At 47.8% G+C, this 19,588-nt stretch overlaps 1 protein-coding gene across 11 annotated transcripts in view; it reads left to right on the top strand.

Moving 5' to 3' along the window:
• Positions 1–19,588, top strand: part of MTMR3 (myotubularin related protein 3) — a 1,591,444-nt gene that overhangs the window by 732,052 nt on the left and 839,804 nt on the right. For all 11 annotated transcript variants that reach the window (XM_086943220.1, XM_086943217.1, XM_086943214.1 and 8 more), the window contains one exon: positions 3,271–3,384. In XM_086943220.1, coding sequence (XP_086799346.1) covers positions 3,271–3,384 — 114 coding nt within the window. The remainder of the gene's footprint in view (positions 1–3,270; positions 3,385–19,588) is intronic.

The raw sequence follows: 19,588 nt of genomic DNA, 5'->3' as shown, positions 1-19,588 counted from the left end.
TTGGCAAAATGAAGCACAGCCCCTTCATCCTTGACGAATGAAAATTTTGAGTATATATTTGGTTGGTAGCAGATTTTATTGGTTTCGCAAGTGGCGATGCTGCTCTATCTGTTGCTCTTACTATTTCCACCAACATAACATGGTCCTTGTTGGCCTTTGTATCCTTTATTTACGTTATAGCCATTTTTCCGTGGTCGTTGGTGGATTCACTAAGAATCTTGTTTTTCATTTTCTGGTTGTTAACGTTTGTGATGGTCCACCTTGCTTTCCCAGACCTCATGCTTGTCTTACGGTATTGTGGCATGGTGAGACGATTTTAATATTTTGCCAGGTTTAGCGCTCGCCTGAGCTGTAGTGACCTGAGTCGGGTTTGAATTGAATAAGGTACCAGCTTTAGTCAATGCAAGGCTCGTCCCCCAAGCCGATCTAGTCCTTAGCTCCTAACCAGGAGGACCACCAGGGGGGCTGTCTTGATCCTGGAATTGATGCACAGATTCAGGGGTCGGGGGACAAAGCACAGCAGCAATGGCAGAAAACAAGAGAAGGCCGCTCCAGTCTTCCTTGCTTCACCAACCATACACTTCCCTACTATTTGCCCTCCTCTTCAGAGCGAGCAGGGCTCACAGGTGGTCCACAAGCCACACCTGACCTAGTTGATCAGCTTCTGTGGGCTCCCCGGGCTCGCACTCCACGGCAACACCTAATGGTGGCCACGCTCGCTGCTCGCCATTCACGGCACGTAGCTGTCCTAGTTGGCAGGTTGAGTCGGGTAAGATGGGTGAGGTGGGTACAGGCCCCGGGTATTGCACCTCAGGCTTCTGACTTCTGGCTCTCCGGCTTCTGGACCACTGCCCCCCCTGCTGTTGTTGGCCGGCGTCGGGACTGGGGCGCCTTGTGCCTGCTCCACCACAGTGCCAAGGCAAGCCAGCATGGCACGGCACAACTGGAGTCAGTCAATCTCCCATGTTGACTCAAGACTCAGGGGCACGTGACTTACGGCTTGGGGCTCAAACTTGGCACAATAGCCCTGTAAGCCCATTGTAACTCGCGGCTCGGCTGCCCCAATACTGCTTGGTTCAATCTGCCTGACTTCCGCCAACGTCCGAAACTCCCCTAACGTCAGAATCTTTCTTATTGAGAAACCTCCAGTGCCCCAGCCAGTGATAGGGCTCCGGATCCTTATTTAGCCACATATAATGGGTGGGAGATGCCCTATGTGGCTTAGGAACTTCCTTAGATACTCTTGCCCCCATTTTTATTCTGGAGCACTCACTTGGTGCACAACAGTCGTTTTTGTTTTTCATCATTTGTAGTTCGCTATGGCCACAGAGGAATCGAGGGCATTAGCTAGGTACATAAACATAGCCCAAAGGCTTGTGTTATCACAAAATAGTCTTTTTGTGAAACCTGTTTGGGAAATATGAATGAGTTTACCAATTACTTTCTGTATTCTGATAGCGTGGTCTTGGCATCAGTTTTACAATGTGTACCAGATAATGAATGATATTGCACAATATCTAGCTTTTCTTGCCATAAGTTATCTGTATTTTTCCTGTGGAATTCCTTCATCTGCTGAAATAGCGATTACTGACCATCACCCAGAAACTTCCTCAAAGTTTTAGTATAGCAGTCTTTAGGGATAATTCACATTTGTTTATGAAAGTGGTTTGTGAGTCCATCCAGCCCAGGAGCTTTGCCTAAGGAAATCTGTTTAATGGCTGATATCCGGAATCTCATTTGAACTTCTCAGGTAATTTCAATCATCATTGAGCGTCGTGAGGTTTATTCTGTTAAGATACTAATCTACTTTTCCATGTAAAAAAGTCTTTCAAAATCCGAACTATCTTAATTTTTTTATTTTTTATAGCTGGGCCAACTTTTTCTTTTAATGTTGCAATATTAACTAAGAATATTTTTTATTTTGAGATAGTTAGCCAGTATGTGGCCAGTTTTGTTCACTACACAGAGAAACCCTGCTTTTTCAGATTGAACTCCAGAAACTGTATTATTGGAAATGGCCAAGTTATCATATTTAAGTGATATTTATTTTTGTAGGTTTTTTTTTATTGTGCTCTATTGTATTCTTAATTTTCAGAAAATGTGTTGCCTCTCATAGTAGCTTTCATGTCTTCCATACAGATTCATAGTCATTCACAGTAGCAAAGTTTTCTTTAAAATGAATACAATACAGCTTCCCGAATTGTTGTTCACATAGTGTTGATTGATAAGTAGATTGCTATTCATTCTCTGTGTTTATTGGGACGAAGCGGTTTTCACCAGTTCCAGAACTACCTTAAAATATAAGTGAAATGAGATGCATTGAGGTTCAATTAATGATTTCTTTATATTTTTCAGCAGTTCTTGAGTGACGAGTAAATAATCAATTCTGTAATATTATTGGTAGAGAAGAAAAAGAATGTAAAGTCTTGTCCTGTTGGAAGCATAATATCAATGTTTTATGTGATTTTGGGGGCTTTGCAATTACATTTACTCTCTGTCCAGGACCCAGTTAAACAAGAGGCAAGAGGTTACATTCCCCACACCTATGAGTAGTTTCTTATTTATTTTTTTCAAACATATTTTATTTGTCTAGTTTCACATAAATTGCAGGTCTCTGCACTCCAGAGGCAACTGCACACGTCAAATATACAATGATAATAACTTTGACTTTTATAGATATTAGCTAACCACATTATAACAAACCCCCTCCCAGATTGCGCCCATGCCACATAAACCTGTCCAACACGTAGCATCACACCCGGGGATCCTGGTCCCTCCAAGCCAACCTGCCCCCACCACCATCCTCCAAGAAAAATGCATATGAATCAGTCCAGCAAGCATGCCTCTGTCCTGTGGCGGGTCTAATTCTAGACCCCGGTAGTCCGCTTACCTCTCCCATATCTTGTAATGTTTGCGCAGGCACTCCCTAGCGAGTAAAACGGGTTGTTCTAGCCCCATACAAAAATCTAGCACATTTTTCCACGCAGCCACCGATGGGGCCCTAGGTGCCTTCCAGGCCCTGGGGATATCTCTTTTCGCTACTGTGAGGCCTAATTGTAAAAGATGACGTTTGTAATCCCATTGTCTGTCTCTCTCAGTATCCTGTATGCGCACTTATTCTCCTTGAGCTTATAAATTTGGCCTGACGCTTTTAGGTTTGAGCCTTTTTCCTTGTTGCAGCTTCATTTAACTGTGTCCAATTTTGTATGAAAGTTCCTTGAGTTTTCTCTTCCTGAGGACTGACTTTCCATAATATCTCTCTTCCATCAGGCTATGTGCAAGCTATCCTCAGGAACTAATCGTACCTGCTTGGATTACTGACAAAGAATTGGAAAGTGTTGCCAGCTTTCGATCCTGGAAACGCATCCCAGCAGTGGTGTACAGGTGAGGGATTTGTCATTATCCTTATTATGTACTTTGTCAAGGGAGAACATATTTGGTCACGTAAGTCTTATGTTACCACAAAAGCTTAATTCAAATATTGCTGATTCCGAAACGAGCGCTACTGATAAGGAAAATGAAATAAAGCTTGATCTCCCTTCTTTTGGAATGTAGCAGGGATGTCAAATATAAAAGATGATCATTTGCTCTGTTTTGACAATCAAACCAAAATCTCTGATTTTCGGAACTTAGCACTTTTGGAAGGTTTCTGATCGCTACTTCTAACCACTGATTCAAAACTTTGTGACTCCCCACTGATTCCGTTCCTCTCAGAAGTGACGAGTAGGGCCACATATGAGTATCGCCCAGGCGCTTTTTAGTTCTTTTGGACCTTGAGACGTGGATCTGGAGCTCTTCGCCTCTTCTTCTTTTTCATTTCTTTTTTGTCAAAATTCTCAGCATTACAGTGCTTTGCTTGTCCGTCCTTACATCATAGTACATGGTGTCTATTGGTGTAATCAGTTGCTGCTTTCTGTAAGCTTATCAATCTAATGGGAACATTGTCTAAACATGGCACTGTAAGCACACATAACAAGTCACCATTTTCCCTGAAGCCACCCCATTCTCCCCGCCCCAACATCCATGAACTAGCGGCAGTTGGGAATAGGATCTAGTGTTTGAGGATACGGCTGGTAGTTTGTATCTATTATCGGTCGATATATTGTCTGTAGAGAGGGTTCTCAATCCCCCCGTGATCTTCTAGGCTGGACAGTATTAGAATTGCAAGAGATGGAGAGCCCTTGTTTGGATTGGGCATGCATACAAAGGGAGACCTTCGAAGAGATATGTGACCAGCAGCCCCCAGGTATATTCAAAGTATTTAAAGTTGTCAGAGCGATTGTCTGCCATGCGCTACATTGTGAGAGCCTGCCATAGTCTGTGTGCTGTTCCAGGCAGCAGCCAAAACCATTTTTGCAGCGCTAATCCCTAGCCAAAGTATGGACCAATCGCCCACGGTCTGGTGCTTGAGGGTGTCATTGCACAGTCCTAAGAGTGTAAAAGCCCTGGGTCATCCAGGATTGGGTACCCCAGAATGTCTTTACTCTGGGCTAGTATTTCTGTCCAAAATAGGCAAATTTTAGGGCAATCCCACCAAATGTGTCTAAAGTCACCCAGTATTCCACAGCCCCTCCAGCACTAGTCTGAGGTGTTGTGGAAGATTTTCCTCAGTTTGGTAGTATACAGGTACCAATCATATAGGACTTTATAGTGGGCCTCTCTTATCCACATTGAGAGATTGAGCCTAGGTGTGTCTCTCCAGAGCCAGCCCCAGTGTGTTTCAGAAATGAAATGCCCGGGGGCGTGGCCGAGCGTGAAGCGAGATGGCCGCTTAGGCTGTGAGCTCCGCTCGCCACGGCATTAATCCTGGAATTATCCTGCCTTCCCCCGCTTGCACCAGCTTGGCGCTGATCTTTTGCGGCGTCGGAAGGACCGGGGAGTAACTGACTGAAACCCTGGGGCTCGACGAGACCGGCATCCCCCTTCTCCGCTCTCTGTCGCTTGAGCCGTGATGGAGTCGGGCAGCTCACCGAGGGGCCGGATGCGGACGCCGGCTGTCGATGGTACCGGAGACCGCGGCTGTGCAGGCCGGGACGTCCGGAGGTCCAACATGCTTTAGATGGCATTGGAGCTAAACAGATGAGCGCGGAGACCGAGCGCAACACCAGAAACGAACGCACACATTGAGGAGTCCACTATATCGGCTTGTGAGGTCGTCCCTTTGTTCTCGAAGCTGCTTGTATAGCTTAATTGCTCGGAGGTGGGACGCCATTTTGGAGCGGACTTTGCGTGGTGTAACTTGTTTGTTGGAGCAAGCCCTGTGCTTTGTGTGTCCTGGATCTCAGTGGTACGGGGATCGGTAATCCTATTGTCTATCCTGAGCATCACGACCCCGTACCATGAAGCGCGACTATAGCTTGCGTCTCTCATGGAATGCTCGAGGTTTAAGTGCCCTGCCTGCGGCCGTGGTGGACAAGGTGAAATGTATCCCACGACTATGTGCTTTGCCGGCCCCTGTCTGATGCATCCCCTAGGAGCTTTTTGGCTAGGGGGCACCGCGTCAACATCTGGCGCTGTCTTGTGAGGGCGCTACTTTGCGGGGGATGCGCTTGGTCTAGCCTCGCGTGATGGAGCCCTCGATTCAACGCATCCTGATTGCATTTAACTCCCTCCGTGCTGCTTGGATAAGGGGAGCCGAAGACCTTGGTAGACGGCTGGACGCCATTATAGCTTCGCCGATGGATGGGAACCCTGCTGATCGGACGGTGAGTGGGGCCACAGACAGCGCTATGCAGGAGATGGGAGAAGTGACTATGCCTTCACGGGTGGTCCTGTTGGGGACCCTGGCCAGCAATGGAGGCGGCTTTTGGCTGGCCGACTGTTTGAATGTGACTTTGGGACTTGGACCTGTGCTGCAGGCGGATCGCTTTCACGGAACGGCTCCTATGACCATCGAATCTGATTTGCCCTTATTGTGTCGCGACTTGGTGAGGTGGCCTGGCCTTTTGTTGATGTTCTTACACGTTTGGAAAGATTGTTTCCTCAGCCGTTGGATGGCGAGATCACCCGTGCGGCCGGCTCTGCCTTGCTTACCTTGCCACCCTGATCTTTTGAAGTACTGCATTACTACCTTTCAGTGGCCACGCTTAGATGGAAGGGTCAAAATGGGTCAGGGGTGACCCCTTCTTCTGCGTTACAAGGACGGATCCTCGGACGTCTGGTGTGTTGACCTTGCTTACTGCTTTATGTAGCGGCGCCGCTATTGCCTGTTGACGAACTGGCTTAACTATGATCGACCCTGAGCTATTTTGTGCGAGTGTGGGGATCCAGTGGCTACGTATCAACGGACGGTTCAAGCTGAGACAGGGGTGAACCCTTCCTCTATATATCGCAGGACAGATGCCCGGACACCCATCATGATGTGGACGCTTTGCTGACCTATACTACGACGCCGCCATTGCTTGTCGACCTGTTAGTCTGTTTGTGATCGAGCCTGAGCTGCTTTTTGCGGGTGGGGTGGGGCGGGAGTCTGGTTGTGTTCACTTTCCCCCTTCTCTTTCCCTTATGTGGGTATTTCTGGGGCGACAGGCACGTTAGTTGGGGGGGAGGGCCGTAGCCTCTTCGACGTGCAGGGTGGGGGGGACTGGGGCTTGATTTTCGTTTCTTTTTGTTTCTATGGTCTCCTTTTTCTTGTTCTTTCTCTTGTTTCTCTTTTTCTTTCTCATATGACTTGGGTCAGACGGGGGGTCAGGGTTTGGTTCTTTCCGGGACGATTTTTGCGTTTTGTGTCTATGTCTTTATTGCATGGTTTATTGATTCTATGGCTAAGATATCGATTTTATTGCATAGTTACTGAATGATTGCATATTTTGCTTTTCCTTCCCTCCTATACATCTGCTTGAGGGCGCATATCCTGCCTACGAATTGTCCCACGTAATATATGCCTCTATGTAGGTCGTCGGATCCTTTCATTGATGCCATAGAATGAACCCTCTTACATCCTAGTATACCATAGACAAGCTAGTCCGTAACTCCTGAGTTGATATGTTGATTGGGCGGGCGCTAACTGGGGCGACATGCACTTCCGCGCTAGTGTAACCTGCTTGTAATAACCTATGCCAGGAGTTTGATAACGTTGTTTCACTTGTGGATACCCTGCTATGTGGCTCGCCCTCTCAGCTACCCGGTCTGACTTTAGGATGATTCGCCAAAATTACAAAATGAAACCCTCTTTCTCCTTTTCCAGTGGTTCCTTGCCAGTACATCGTAGTGTTGTTATTTTTGTCATTTATTGCAGCACAAGGTACCTTGGAATGTTTTACAGTGTCATAGCGGCCGGCCCGCAGTGGTTGTAGGCAGACGCTGTGTACTATGTTTACGATAAATAAAGGTTTTCAAAAAAAAAGAAATGAAATGAAATGCCCAAGTACCCACTCCCATAAAGCCATATGTTTCACGCCAGAGCGGGAGCGGAGACCTCCATGCTGCTTTTAACTAGAGCATGCAAGGAGGGCACCAAATGTCCCCTTCAAAGCAGTCTGGAGGCGCCGGCAAGCACCCCCACCCCAGCCCCAGTACACTAAGTCCTGTCTTGGAGGTGGTCACACCTTCCTGTGACAGGAAACCTTTTGTTCTACCTTACCCTGCTCATCTCAGCAGCCCTGGGGGAAGAACCATGTCTTTGGTCAGCAGCAGCACTAGTTTGGTGGCAGGCCCAGCAAGGCTGTTACCAGGAGTACTGGGGGCATCCTGAAAGAGTCCCCCAGTGCATGGAATCGTACCCCAACACCGGTAATGTTGTTGGGATAGAATGCCAACATATTTGATATCAAACTTGCCCAGGTTTGGCACAGACACTATATAGTTAGCCATTGCGTAATGATGCATGGCCACTATATATATAATGGCTGCTACACTTACAAAGCCTGGAAAATCAACTCTGGGGTTTGCAGGGGGTGTCCTGCTCATGCAGTACACCCTCACACTTACAACCAAGCACCCTGCCCTTAGGATTGAAAGGCCTGCCTTAGGGGTGACTTGTAGGTTTTAAATGTAGTCACCTCGGATATAAGCAGTATCCCAGCCAGACTAGTAAAAAAAAACATACTGACACCAGCAAAAAGTGGGGGGTAAGCATGAACGCAGATCCTACTTTCCTACATGTACCAACTTTATGAGAAAGGACATATGGACAGATGTTGGAATGCTTTCTCCCCCTACTGTGGCTACAGAGGAGGGAGCGTCCTTTGCTATGGTGGTGTGGACAGGGGCTGAGGTCCTTGACCTTAGTCACCCTCAGTGGCGGTCAAGACAAACATCTTTACAGAGATGCTGCAACTGAACGGGGCTGCTTAGGTCCCCCTCCCCCCATCCGCGCCTGAAGAGCCTCACAGGTGAGTAGTGCGCTTACAATTCCTTGATTGATTGATTGATTGAACGCCTGACTTCTCAATCCTCTCTTATGTGCCCTTTGATGGCTTCTGTCTCTTCAGCACTGGAGCACTGTAAGGACAGCAGGGCTATGGCCAAGTCCTTGGGTGATTCCTTGGCCCCTCGTCACCCTCAATCAGCCTTTCACTCCATTGCTGGCCACGGTTGGGGTGTACATCCGGATCAATACCCATCCAGCCACAGCGGCGTGCAAGCTTTTCCAACTTCTGCGAGGCTGTGGATGCGATCCCTATCGGCCCTGTGGGTTGGCTGGCCAGCAGTCGCATCAGACCACCAACCCCCCCATCAGCCGCAGCCTCCAAATCCTCCTCGTCTGCCTGCTTACCATCATAGGAACTCAATGGGCAGCAGGATTCACCATCACCTGTGTCACTGGCAAACTGATGGAGGTCCACTTATCGCTTCTCCGCAAGGAAGTGGCAGCTCTTTTGGCCAAAGGAGCGATAGAGAGGGTGCCTATGCCAGAAATGGGTTGTGGTTGTTATTCCTGGTACTTTCTGGTGCCCAAGAAGGATGCAGGCTATTGTTGTATCCTAGATCTGATCTCAACTTATTCAAGAAGTTCAACATACCCCCTCTAGCTCCAGTCCTATCTGGCCTGGAGCAAGGAGACTGGATTGTAGCTTTGGAGTTGGACGCCTATTTACATATCTTTGTCCTCCCTGCCCACTGGCATTTACCTGCAGCTCACAGTAGCCCACGAGCACTTTCAGTGCACTGTGCTCTCCTTTGGTCTCGATAGTGCCCTTCAGGAGTTTACCTAGTGTTCGAGGCATGTGGGCTGCTGAATTCATATCTGTGCATAGATCGCCGCCTAGTGTTGGGCCCGGATGATTGCACATTGTTGTCCTGGAAGAGTCTTCGAAGTGTCACGAGATAGGTGGCTCCTCCCCTGGACTACAGTGTGCATGGGCATCCTCTCCATCCTCAGATTGTTTTTTCCGCCATTGGGTTCGGATGTTACTATCTTAGCTAAAGTTAGGAAAACTTTCTACAGAGCCAAAAGGCTTTCGACAGCGTCGGTATCTTTTCGTTCGGTATCGGTGCCTTTGTTTCGAGAGTACATCGAGGACTCAACAGGTTTTTCTTTCCACACTCGACCTGATCTTCGAGCTCAAATGGAAAGAAGTCCATTCAAGAGGTGTCCCCTTTGCAATGCAAAATACCCGCACATCGATGTCCACCCGGTGTGCAACAAGTGCCTGTCCCCAGACCACAACAAAGCCAGCTGTATGGCCTGTGCCCGGTTCAGGTCGAAGAAAACTCTTCGGATTCGACGCGCGGCTCGATTGGAGTCGAAAAAGTCAGCGCTTGTTCCCGTGAACATCTTTGGGACCGAAGACGAAGAGGTCGTTGATCTGGAGGATCAGGAATACTGCTCCGATCCGGCTTCGGGCCATGACTCAGAGTATGATGCCGAAGACGAAGAGGTGCAAGACGAAGACGAAAACGTCGTCGATGAGGTAGGAGACGATGTGGAGGCCCTTGGGGCCGTAAAAGATGGCTCAGGCAAGGAGCTAGGCCCAACCGGCTATACGGGGGCCGACGATGACGCGCTCAGGTCGAGGGATCGCCACTGGGCCTTACCCAAGATCTACAGTCTCGTTCTACAGCCCCGCATAAAGGCCCGGCTTCGAACATTACTAAAGAGCCTTCGGTTTCGAAACTGCCATCGGTTGATACAAAGAAATTGAAACAGACAGCATCATTGCCAAAACCAAAACCGAAAGTGCAAGTGACTCTGGTAGGCTCCAAGGCCTCAAACCCTGCGGAGCCGAAGAAAAAGAAAATGGCCGTCGATGCCGGAAAGCTCAAGAAGGTCTTCGAGCCGATGGTTGGGGCACCGAAGACCAAGGTCAAGGCCGTCGAACCACCAAGGCCGACGCCGAAGGGAGTCGATTCACACAAAAGGCTGGAACCGAAAGACGGGATCGATCCTCTGTCGAGGCCTACGGACAAGTCGAAGACTGGCTCCAAGGACCCTGTCGAGTCGACGCGCCCAAGTCCATTCATAGCCAAGGAAGTGTCGGAGTCACTCCAACGCATCAAGGATAAGGCTACAGCGGTCGGACCAAAGAAGGCCCCGACGCCAAAGCTGGTCGGACAAGTTCAGACCGCGTCGACACCTATCAAATTCGGGTTGCCACCCTCGATGCGTCCGAAGATGTTCGAGCCGAAACAAGCTATCGGCGCCACTAAACAAGTGTCGGTGGAAATAGAAGCTACGGAAGAGCCTGAAGACCAGGAGCCGAGGCAATTCATCGACTCGGAAACTGGTAGACTGTTCATATACAAAAGAAAAATAATACCAGAAACACCCATGGAATCATATAAGATTCCCTTGAAGAAGAAGATAGTTTCAACAACATCTCCAGCTCTTGTGGAACCCCTCCATCACTATGGACAGGAACCTCAAACTTTTTCCCCAACATACTCAGATGTGGATGCAGGGGATGATGAACATGAGGATGACCTCTATCATGTGGACACTGATCCCGATGATCAAGCCCAACCATGGGCAGACCCTGCTGACTCGAGGGATCCGAAGACTGACCCTGACACTCATGTGTACAGTGTGAAAACATCTCCTACTGAGGACACAACTGCCTTTAAAGCCCTTATTGAAAGGGCAGCCAGTAATCATGACGTCGAGCTACATGCTGACCCTGTGGATGAAGACTTTCTGGTCAACACCTTTTCCACTTCAGAAAGGGCAGTCAAAACCCTACCCATGCTAAAAGGGGTCCTTAAGCATGCTGGTGACATTTTTAAAGACCCCACTAGAGCCAGGGTGTTAAACCCTAGGATTGAGAAGAAATATAGAACGGCCCCTGCGGACTCTACTTATATAAGGGGACAGTTGCCATTGGACTCATTGGTTGTTTCTAATGAACGTAAGAAAGCAAACTCCCAGACTACAGGTGATGCTCCTCCTCCTGACAAAGAGTCAAAAGTTATGGAAACTTCAGGAAAAAGAGTGGCTGCGCAGGCGGCTAACATCTGGCGCATTGCCAACACTCAGGCACTCTTGGCCAGATATGACAGGTCCCATTATGATACCCTTGAGACACTGTTGCAACACCTACCTGATCAGTACAAGGAGGGGGCAGAACTACTCATCCATGAGGGGAAACTGATAACCAATGCTTCCATCAAGTGCGCTCTAGACGCAGCTCACACTGCAGCCAGGGCCATCAACACTAGCGTTATGTTAAGGAGACACGCCTGGTTGAGAATCTCAGGATTCAAACCTGAAATACAAACATCTATCCTCAATCAGCCAGTTAACCCAGACTTCTTATTCGGACCGGAGGTTGACACCACCCTTGAAAAAATTAAAAAAGACACAGAGACTGCAAAGTCTATGGGGGCTCTGCAGTCACAGCAGTTTCGGGGTGGCTCCTTTCGTCGCTCCAATACTAGGGGCCCCTCAAGAGACCAGTCAACACAACAGACACAATACAATAAGGGAGGTACACAATCCACCTACAATAAGAAGAACCGGGGTGGATATCGTGGAAACAACATCAAGGGCAGAGGCAGAGGAAACAACAGTTCCAGATCCTCTGCCAATACCAAACAGTGACGCCCTGTCACTGCCCCCTGACCATATAACACCTGTCGGGGGGAGACTACAACAGTTCCTGACAGTCTGGAAGTCCATCACCACAGACAGGTGGGTGAGAGACATTGTACAGTACGGGTATTGTCTGGAATTAACGTCCACTCCACCCAACATCCCACCAAGACACTGTCCTATTTCCACAGAGCACTTACACTTACTGCAGCAGGAGTTCGTCAGCATGCTGCAAAAAGGGGCCGTAGAGCTTGTGCCTGTAGAAGACCAAGGCTCAGGGGTGTACTCTCTGTACTTTTTAATACCCAAAAAGGACTGGTCTCTCAGACCTATACTGGACCTCAGGCCTCTAAACAGTTACATTCTGTCAGAGCATTTTCATATGCTCACCTTACAGCAAGTTCTGCCGTTACTCAGTCAGGGAGACTTCCTCGCAACACTGGATCTAAAAGATGCGTATTTCCATATACCCATACACCCATCACACAGACAGTATCTCAGGTTCACTATTCGACATCAACATTATCAGTTCAAAGTCCTCCCTTTCGGAGTAACGACGGCACCCAGGGTGTTCACAAAGTGCCTGGCGACAGTAGCAGCACACCTCAGGAGACAGCACATACATGTCTACCCTTATCTGGACGACTGGCTTATTCAAGCAAAGACGGCCCAGCAGTGTGCCAGCCACATGTCCCACACCATTCATCTTCTTCACAGTCTGGGATTCTCACATCTTCAGCCCGCCCACGTGCGACAGTACCTGGGCGCGACAATAAACACTCTGGCAGCCAAAGCTCAGCCAAATTCAGCGAGAATAAACAGCATGCAATTGCTGATACAAAAATTCAGACCTCAACACTCGCTTCCAACGAAAGTGTTCATGCAGTTGATAGGCATGATGGCCTCCTGCATCTTCATAGTCCCGCACGCAAGACTACACATGCGTCCGCTTCAGGAGTGCTTAGCACGTCAGTGGAATCAGGCTCAAGGACAGTTAAAAGACCTAGTGTTGGTGAGCGGTCGGGCATTCAACTCTCTGCATTGGTGGAACCCACAAAACCTTTGCAAGGGCCGACCGTTCCAAGAACCTGTGCCACAGATTGTACTGACGGCGGACGCGTCTCTCCGGGGATGGGGAGCTCATGTACTCCACTACACAGTGCAGGGACTATGGACAGCACAGCAAAATAAGATGCACATCAACCTTCTGGAACTGATGGCAATCTTCATGGCGATGAAAGCTTTCAAGGTACACTTGTGCAACAAGGTCGTGTTGATCCGGACTGACAACATGACTGCCATGTACTACATACAGAAGCAGGGAGGAACACACTCTCCACAGTTGTCTCATCTGGCTCAGAGCATGTGGAAGTGGGCCATTCAAAGGAACATCTTCCTCATGGCGGAACACCTCCCAGGCAAGGACAGCCAGATGGCGGAACTGCTCAGCAGACACAGCCACCAGATGCAAGAGTGGGAGATACATCCATCAGTACTCCAACCGTAATTCCAGCAGTGGGGTCATCCACAGATAGACCTGTTCGCCACAAGGGAAAACGCAAAATGCCTAAGCTTCGCCAGCAGGTTCCCACACCCACAGTCGCAGGGCAATGCGATATGGATGAACTGGTCAGGCAAATTTGCGTACGCTTTTCCCCCAGCCCCTTTGATACCGCTGGTGGCACGCAAACTACGGCAACACTCGATGACCCTCATCCTGCTTTCTCCAATGTGGGCACGCCAACCATGGTACACTAAGTTTCTAGAACTATCCGTGGTACCGCATCAAAGGCTACGCCTCACACCCAGGCTTTTGACGCAGAGCCATGGCGACATTCAGCATCCAGATCCGCAACAGCTCAACCTGGCGATCTGGCTCCTGAAGTCCTAGAATTTGGCTACCTCAACTTGCCGCCAGAATGTATGAATATCATCAAGGAGGCAAGACGGCCCACAACCAGAGCATGCTATGCGGCTAAATGGAAAAAGGTTTGTCATATATTGTAACAACAATGACATTAACCCACTGGATGCATCTATTCAAAACATTATCTGTTATTTGTTGCATTTATACAGATGTAATCTAGCGTACAGTTCCATTCGTATACATTTATCCGCCATAGCAGCCTATCTTCAGAACAGGCAGCACCTCTCATTATTCAGAGTGCCTGCCATTAAAGCTTTTCTGGAAGGACTTGAAAGAGTGATCCCTCCCAGACACCCACCGTCACCAGTCGGGAACCTGAATGTGGTCCTCACCAGATTGATGGGACCACCTTTAGAACCTCTACACTCTTGTGAGATTCAATTTCTGACCTGGAAAGTTGCTTTCCTAGTAGCCATTACCTCACTGAGGAGAGTTAGTGAACTCCAGGCACTGACCATTCAAGAGCCATTCATACAGGTCCACGCAAATAAGGTGGTATTACGCACCAACCCTACATTTATGCCTAAGGTGATTTAGTAGTTCCACATGAACCAGACCATAGAACTGCCAGTTTTCTTTCCCAATCCGGAAAATGTCGCAGAGAGATCCCTACACATGTTAGATGTCAAAAGGGCTCTAATGTACTACATAGACAGAACAAAGGATTTCAGAAAAACAAAACAGCTTTTTGTTGCCTTTTCTCCACAACACAAAGGCAACCCCATTTCCAAAGCAGGGATAGCCCGGTGGATCGTTAAATGTATACAGATTTGCTATGCTAAGGCTAAACGCACACTAACCATTCCACCACGAGCACACTCCCACACGTAAGTTAGGAGCGTCCATGGCTTTCCTGGGGAATATTCCTTTAGAAGAGATATGTAAGGCAGCCACTTGGTCCACCACACATACATTTACGAAACACTACTGCGTAGATGTGCATTCTAAACAGCAGGCAGCTGTAGGACAGGCTGTTCTCAAAACTCTTTTTCAGACTGCTGCAGCTGGCACGGGCAGCCGCCGCTAACAGGAGGGACTGCTATGTAATCTATGCACAGATATGAATTCAGCAGCCCACATGCCTCGAACCGAATATGCTACTTACCAGTATGTATCTGTTCTTGGCATGTAGGGCTGCTGACATTCATATCGCCCACCCTCCTCCCCGACGCCTGTAGCAGCTGTAGCATTCAGAATTACTATGTAGCATGGACATCACTCACTGTATTACACTCCATCTCTGCCACAATGGCGAAAAACAATCTGAGGATGGAGAGGATGCCCATGCGCACTGTAGTCCAGGGGAGGAGCCACCTATCTTGTGATACTTCGAAGACTCGTCCAGGACAACAATGTGCAATCATCCGGACCCAACACTAGGCGGCGATCTATGCACAGATATGAATGTCAGCAGCCCTACATGCCAAGAACAGATGCATACTCGTAAGTAGCAGATTCGTTATGATGGTGGTTGCAGCTCATCAGCGGAGATCAGGGGTGCCAGTTTTTCTCTATCTCGACGACTGGCTGTTAAAGGCAGGCTCCTCCCAGGCTGTCGTCTCCCACCTCCAGGCTACAGTGGACCTCCTGTATTTGTTGGGGTTCACTATCAATGTGCGAAACCACACCTGACTTCCTCTCGGATGCTTCCTTTCATCAGAGCGGTTCTCAACACAGTGCAGTTTTGGGCTAATCCTCGATAAACAAAGAGTCCAGGCTATTCCGGCTATGATACTGATGTTGCAGCCTCTATCCTGGATTTCGGTGAGACTGACTGAAGCTTCTGGGCCTCATGGCCTCCTGCATCCTGCTGATGACACGTGCCGATTGGCATATGCAGGCTCTGCAGTAGGACCTGAAGTTCCAGTGGGCGCAGCATCAGGGGAATCTCTCTGACATGGTCCAGATCCCAGAAGGAACTGCAAAAGTTCTGAGGAGGTGGTTAACAAACTGCGATTGGGTCAGCAGCAGACTCCCCTCCCTTACTCAACCAGTGCTCACAATAGTGACAGATGCATCACCCCGGGGCTGGGACAGCCATCTGGCAGAGGTGGAGATCGGAGGACTCTGGTTTCTGGCAGAATCCAGACTCCACACCAAACTGTTGGAGCTTCGGCTTATCCGTTTGGCATTGAAAGCCTTTCCACCCTCCATCAGGGAAGGCTAGTGCATGTGTTTATGCACAACACCACTGCCATGTGGTCCTGCGACAAACAGGGTGCTGGGGGTCCTGGACCCTTTTTAAAGAAGCCCTGCATCTTTGGACATGGCTTGAACAACAGGGCATTTCCCTGGCGGTTTAACATCTGCCGGGTTCTCTGAACATGAGAGTGGATGGATTCAGCCGATGATGCCTCACGGATCAAAAATGGCGTCTCTATCCGGAAGTGGTGGAATGTAGGTTTCAGCAGTGAGGAGAGCCTTGGTTAGTTCTGTTCCCCCACTAACAAGAATGCCCAATGTCAGCAGTTCTATGTGCTGAAGTTTCCAAGGCGGCTTTTGCTCCGAGACGAATGACCGGGCCCTATTCATTCTTGTCGCTCCAGATCCAGTATACTGAAGTGTTGAGCATGGCCATTGGTCCTCCAATCAGACTGCTACTTTGGCATGATCTTATATCACAGCATTAGGGGAGGGTTCACCACCCAAACCCATCAATCCTCTGCCTTCTTGCGTGGAGATGGAGCGGCAACGGTTGACAGATTTCTCCCTTCCGCCTGAAATCTGTAATGTTATTCTGTCAGCCAGGCGATTCTCCATCAAGACGGTGTATTCCTGCCTTTGGGGCAAACCTATGGCATGGTGTGCGGAGAAACAAGCTAACACTCTTTGCGCTCCACTTACTCAGGTTCTCCTGTTTGTTCTTCCCCTTGCCCAGCAGGGCTCTGCTCTGGACTCTGTTAAGGAATATCTTTCTGCAGTATCTACTTTTCTGCGATTGCCAGACCAACCTTCCCTTTTCCAATCCCCTGTTGGTTTTTGAAAGGTTTCCAATATATGTTTTCTGCTCCCTTTATTATGCCTCAGTGGGACCTTAACCTAGTCCTGCATTCCTGATGTGTGCTCCGTTTGAGCCATTACATATCTGTCCTCTCAGGCTCCTTACCATCAAGCTTGCCTTCCCGGTGGCTGTTACATCTACACAGAGGGTCAGTGAGCTTCAGGTCTTGTCACCCAGGCTCCTTACCTGAACACAGGGCCGGATTGGGAACCAAAACTGGCCCCGGCAAGACCTCAGCCGTCCCCCAGGGAGGTTTCGGCCGATTTTGTTACAGGTGCCGATTTTGCAGCTATGCTGCAAAAACAGCCCTGTAACAAAAACAGCCCCCAGGGGCCCAAAATCTGCACCCACCCTACACCCACAACCACGCCCGGTGCCCGCTATGGCCAGTCCGGCCCTGCCTGAACATCTACCCAGACAAACTGCTGCTTTGTGCGAGTGCTTCCTTTTTTCTGAAAGTGGTCACTGTTTCATATTGGCCAAACAATCATTCTTCCTACTTTTTACTCTCTGCCTTATCCCTCCATGGAAGAGGAGCGACTTCACCTTCTGGACCCAAAAAGAGCTTTGTTGTTAGACCTTGAACGCACTGGAGAGTTCCAAGTGGAAGACCAACTCTTCTTAGGGTATATCAGACTGAAGAAAGGACGGGCCATGCAGAAGCAGACCATCTCATGCTCTGTACAGAGATTTGCTACTCATTGGCTAAGAAGCAGCCCCTAGAGGGTTTACGTGCTCAGTCCATCAGAGTTAAAGCAGGCACCACTGCGTTAGCACGTGGAATTCCGGTCCTGCACATCTCCAGGTGACAACATGGGCTCCCTTGCACATGTTCACCAAAATCTACTGCCTAGACAGTCTGGTCTGCATTTTGCCTGTTTGGTACTGCAGGATTTCCTCGTGTGAAATTGGTCAGTTTGGGGAGGTATTGCTTGGGCATCTATTCTAAGGTAAGGAATCTACAGCTAGAAGTCTCGGGTGAACAAGTTACTTACCTTAGGTAACTCCTTATTTTGTCTCTATCTGCAGATTCCTTACCATCCCACAAATCCTCCCCACTCTGCAAACGGATTTCTAGAGACAGCGATTTCCCCTTTGAGGGCCCTAGTTTTCCACACTAGTGGTCAGTATACTTCGTGGCTCTGTGCTTCTGGCGTTGAAAGTCACGAAAAGTAACTGACCCCAGCGCATCTGGGTGGCCCCTATATGGGCACAGGTTATATCATTTCCGATGTGGATGACGCCAACAATGCCACTTGGAGTGGAGCGACGACTCCTACCATCGTGCAGGGGTACTGCACATTAAAAATATCCGGATCCAGTCTGATGACTGGGAATAATTCTAAGGTGTGTCCTGCATGAAATTGATTTGACTTGAATTATGTTTTATTGAATCTGAATCTGACACTCTTACCTGTTTGTGTCGGCTCCAACGCCGGCTACGTTCCGTGTTATTGCCCAGTAAGGGCATCCAAAACAACACAGTGGTCCAGTACACTTAATTTAGATTAGTAAATTAATTACCAAGTTTTCTTTAGAAGTAATCCTTGGTATGGGTGAAACATTCATTCATAAATCAAGTATCAAAACAGAAATGGCAATTCAGCATGGTTGTTCTTTAAATCCTTTATTGGAGACTTCTTTTTTCAGACAAGGTAAAACCGTAGTCAACGTGTTTCGTCCTCGCGGACTTCAGGGCTACAAACAACATACATATATACAAAATTACTTTCCATAAATTTATTACATATATATTATACAGAAAAAATCAAAAATCCCTTTAATTTTTCAAACCTGTTCTTTTAGAAATTCATATTGCACTGAATTTTCTTATTAACACCCATATACACAGAACAGACTATATCTGGCATACCCTGAAATCCAATTCTATTTAGGAATTCATATTACATTACATTTGTTTATTAACACCGGTGTACACGGAAAAAATAATCGCAGAAATTAATATCAGATCCAGATAGAACTTTGAATATTCCTGCTGACATTGCCACTTTTCATATTATCTGAAATTACTTTATCCACAGTCATTTGCATAAGCATTGTTAACTTTTTCACTTCTTTTTAGTAGTTTTTAGTGTCCCTGGTGGGAAGGAACACCAAATCCATTTGTACCAACAATTTGATTTTACCTAGCATTTATGTAAAAGTAACAATTCTTACCAAAAAACAACAAAACACTCTGTTTCTTATCCTTGGTTGGATTTGTTTGTGTGGTGCAGTGTCTCCTTTTATAATGAGGCTATTTATTGTTTTATCTATTGAAGGCAATTGAAAAGAAAGCCCCATAGACTGTGTACATAAGAGACAAGGGGTTCTAAATTTAGAGCAAGTTTTTGTTTGTACCCGTTATCTTGTTTGATAGGTCTGAGTAATTGAAGGATGTTAAGCTTTCTTCGTGTCCCAAGTAATCAGTATAAGTGACATGAAGGTCCCGTCATTCCATTAGTGACACTATAATGGAAGGAGAGAAAGCCAAGTCCTTTAAGTTCTCATACCTAATGCAGGCCCGATGATTATGCATTCAAAATGAATGATAATTGCTATTCTCGTTAATTTTAAATATAAAGTGCATCATATTATTTCACTGCATGTGTAATCTTTAACTTTTGTCATCTTTTTAAAGATAACCCCTAAGTATTCAGTGATTTTCCTATTCTCATAGATTTACATGTTA

This window comes from Lissotriton vulgaris, chromosome 11, assembly GCF_964263255.1.
Source record: "Lissotriton vulgaris chromosome 11, aLisVul1.2, whole genome shotgun sequence".
Taxonomy (NCBI): domain Eukaryota; kingdom Metazoa; phylum Chordata; class Amphibia; order Caudata; family Salamandridae; genus Lissotriton; species Lissotriton vulgaris.
The sequence above is the reverse complement of the archived record's forward strand: the minus strand, read 5'-3'. Positions and strand labels throughout refer to the sequence as shown.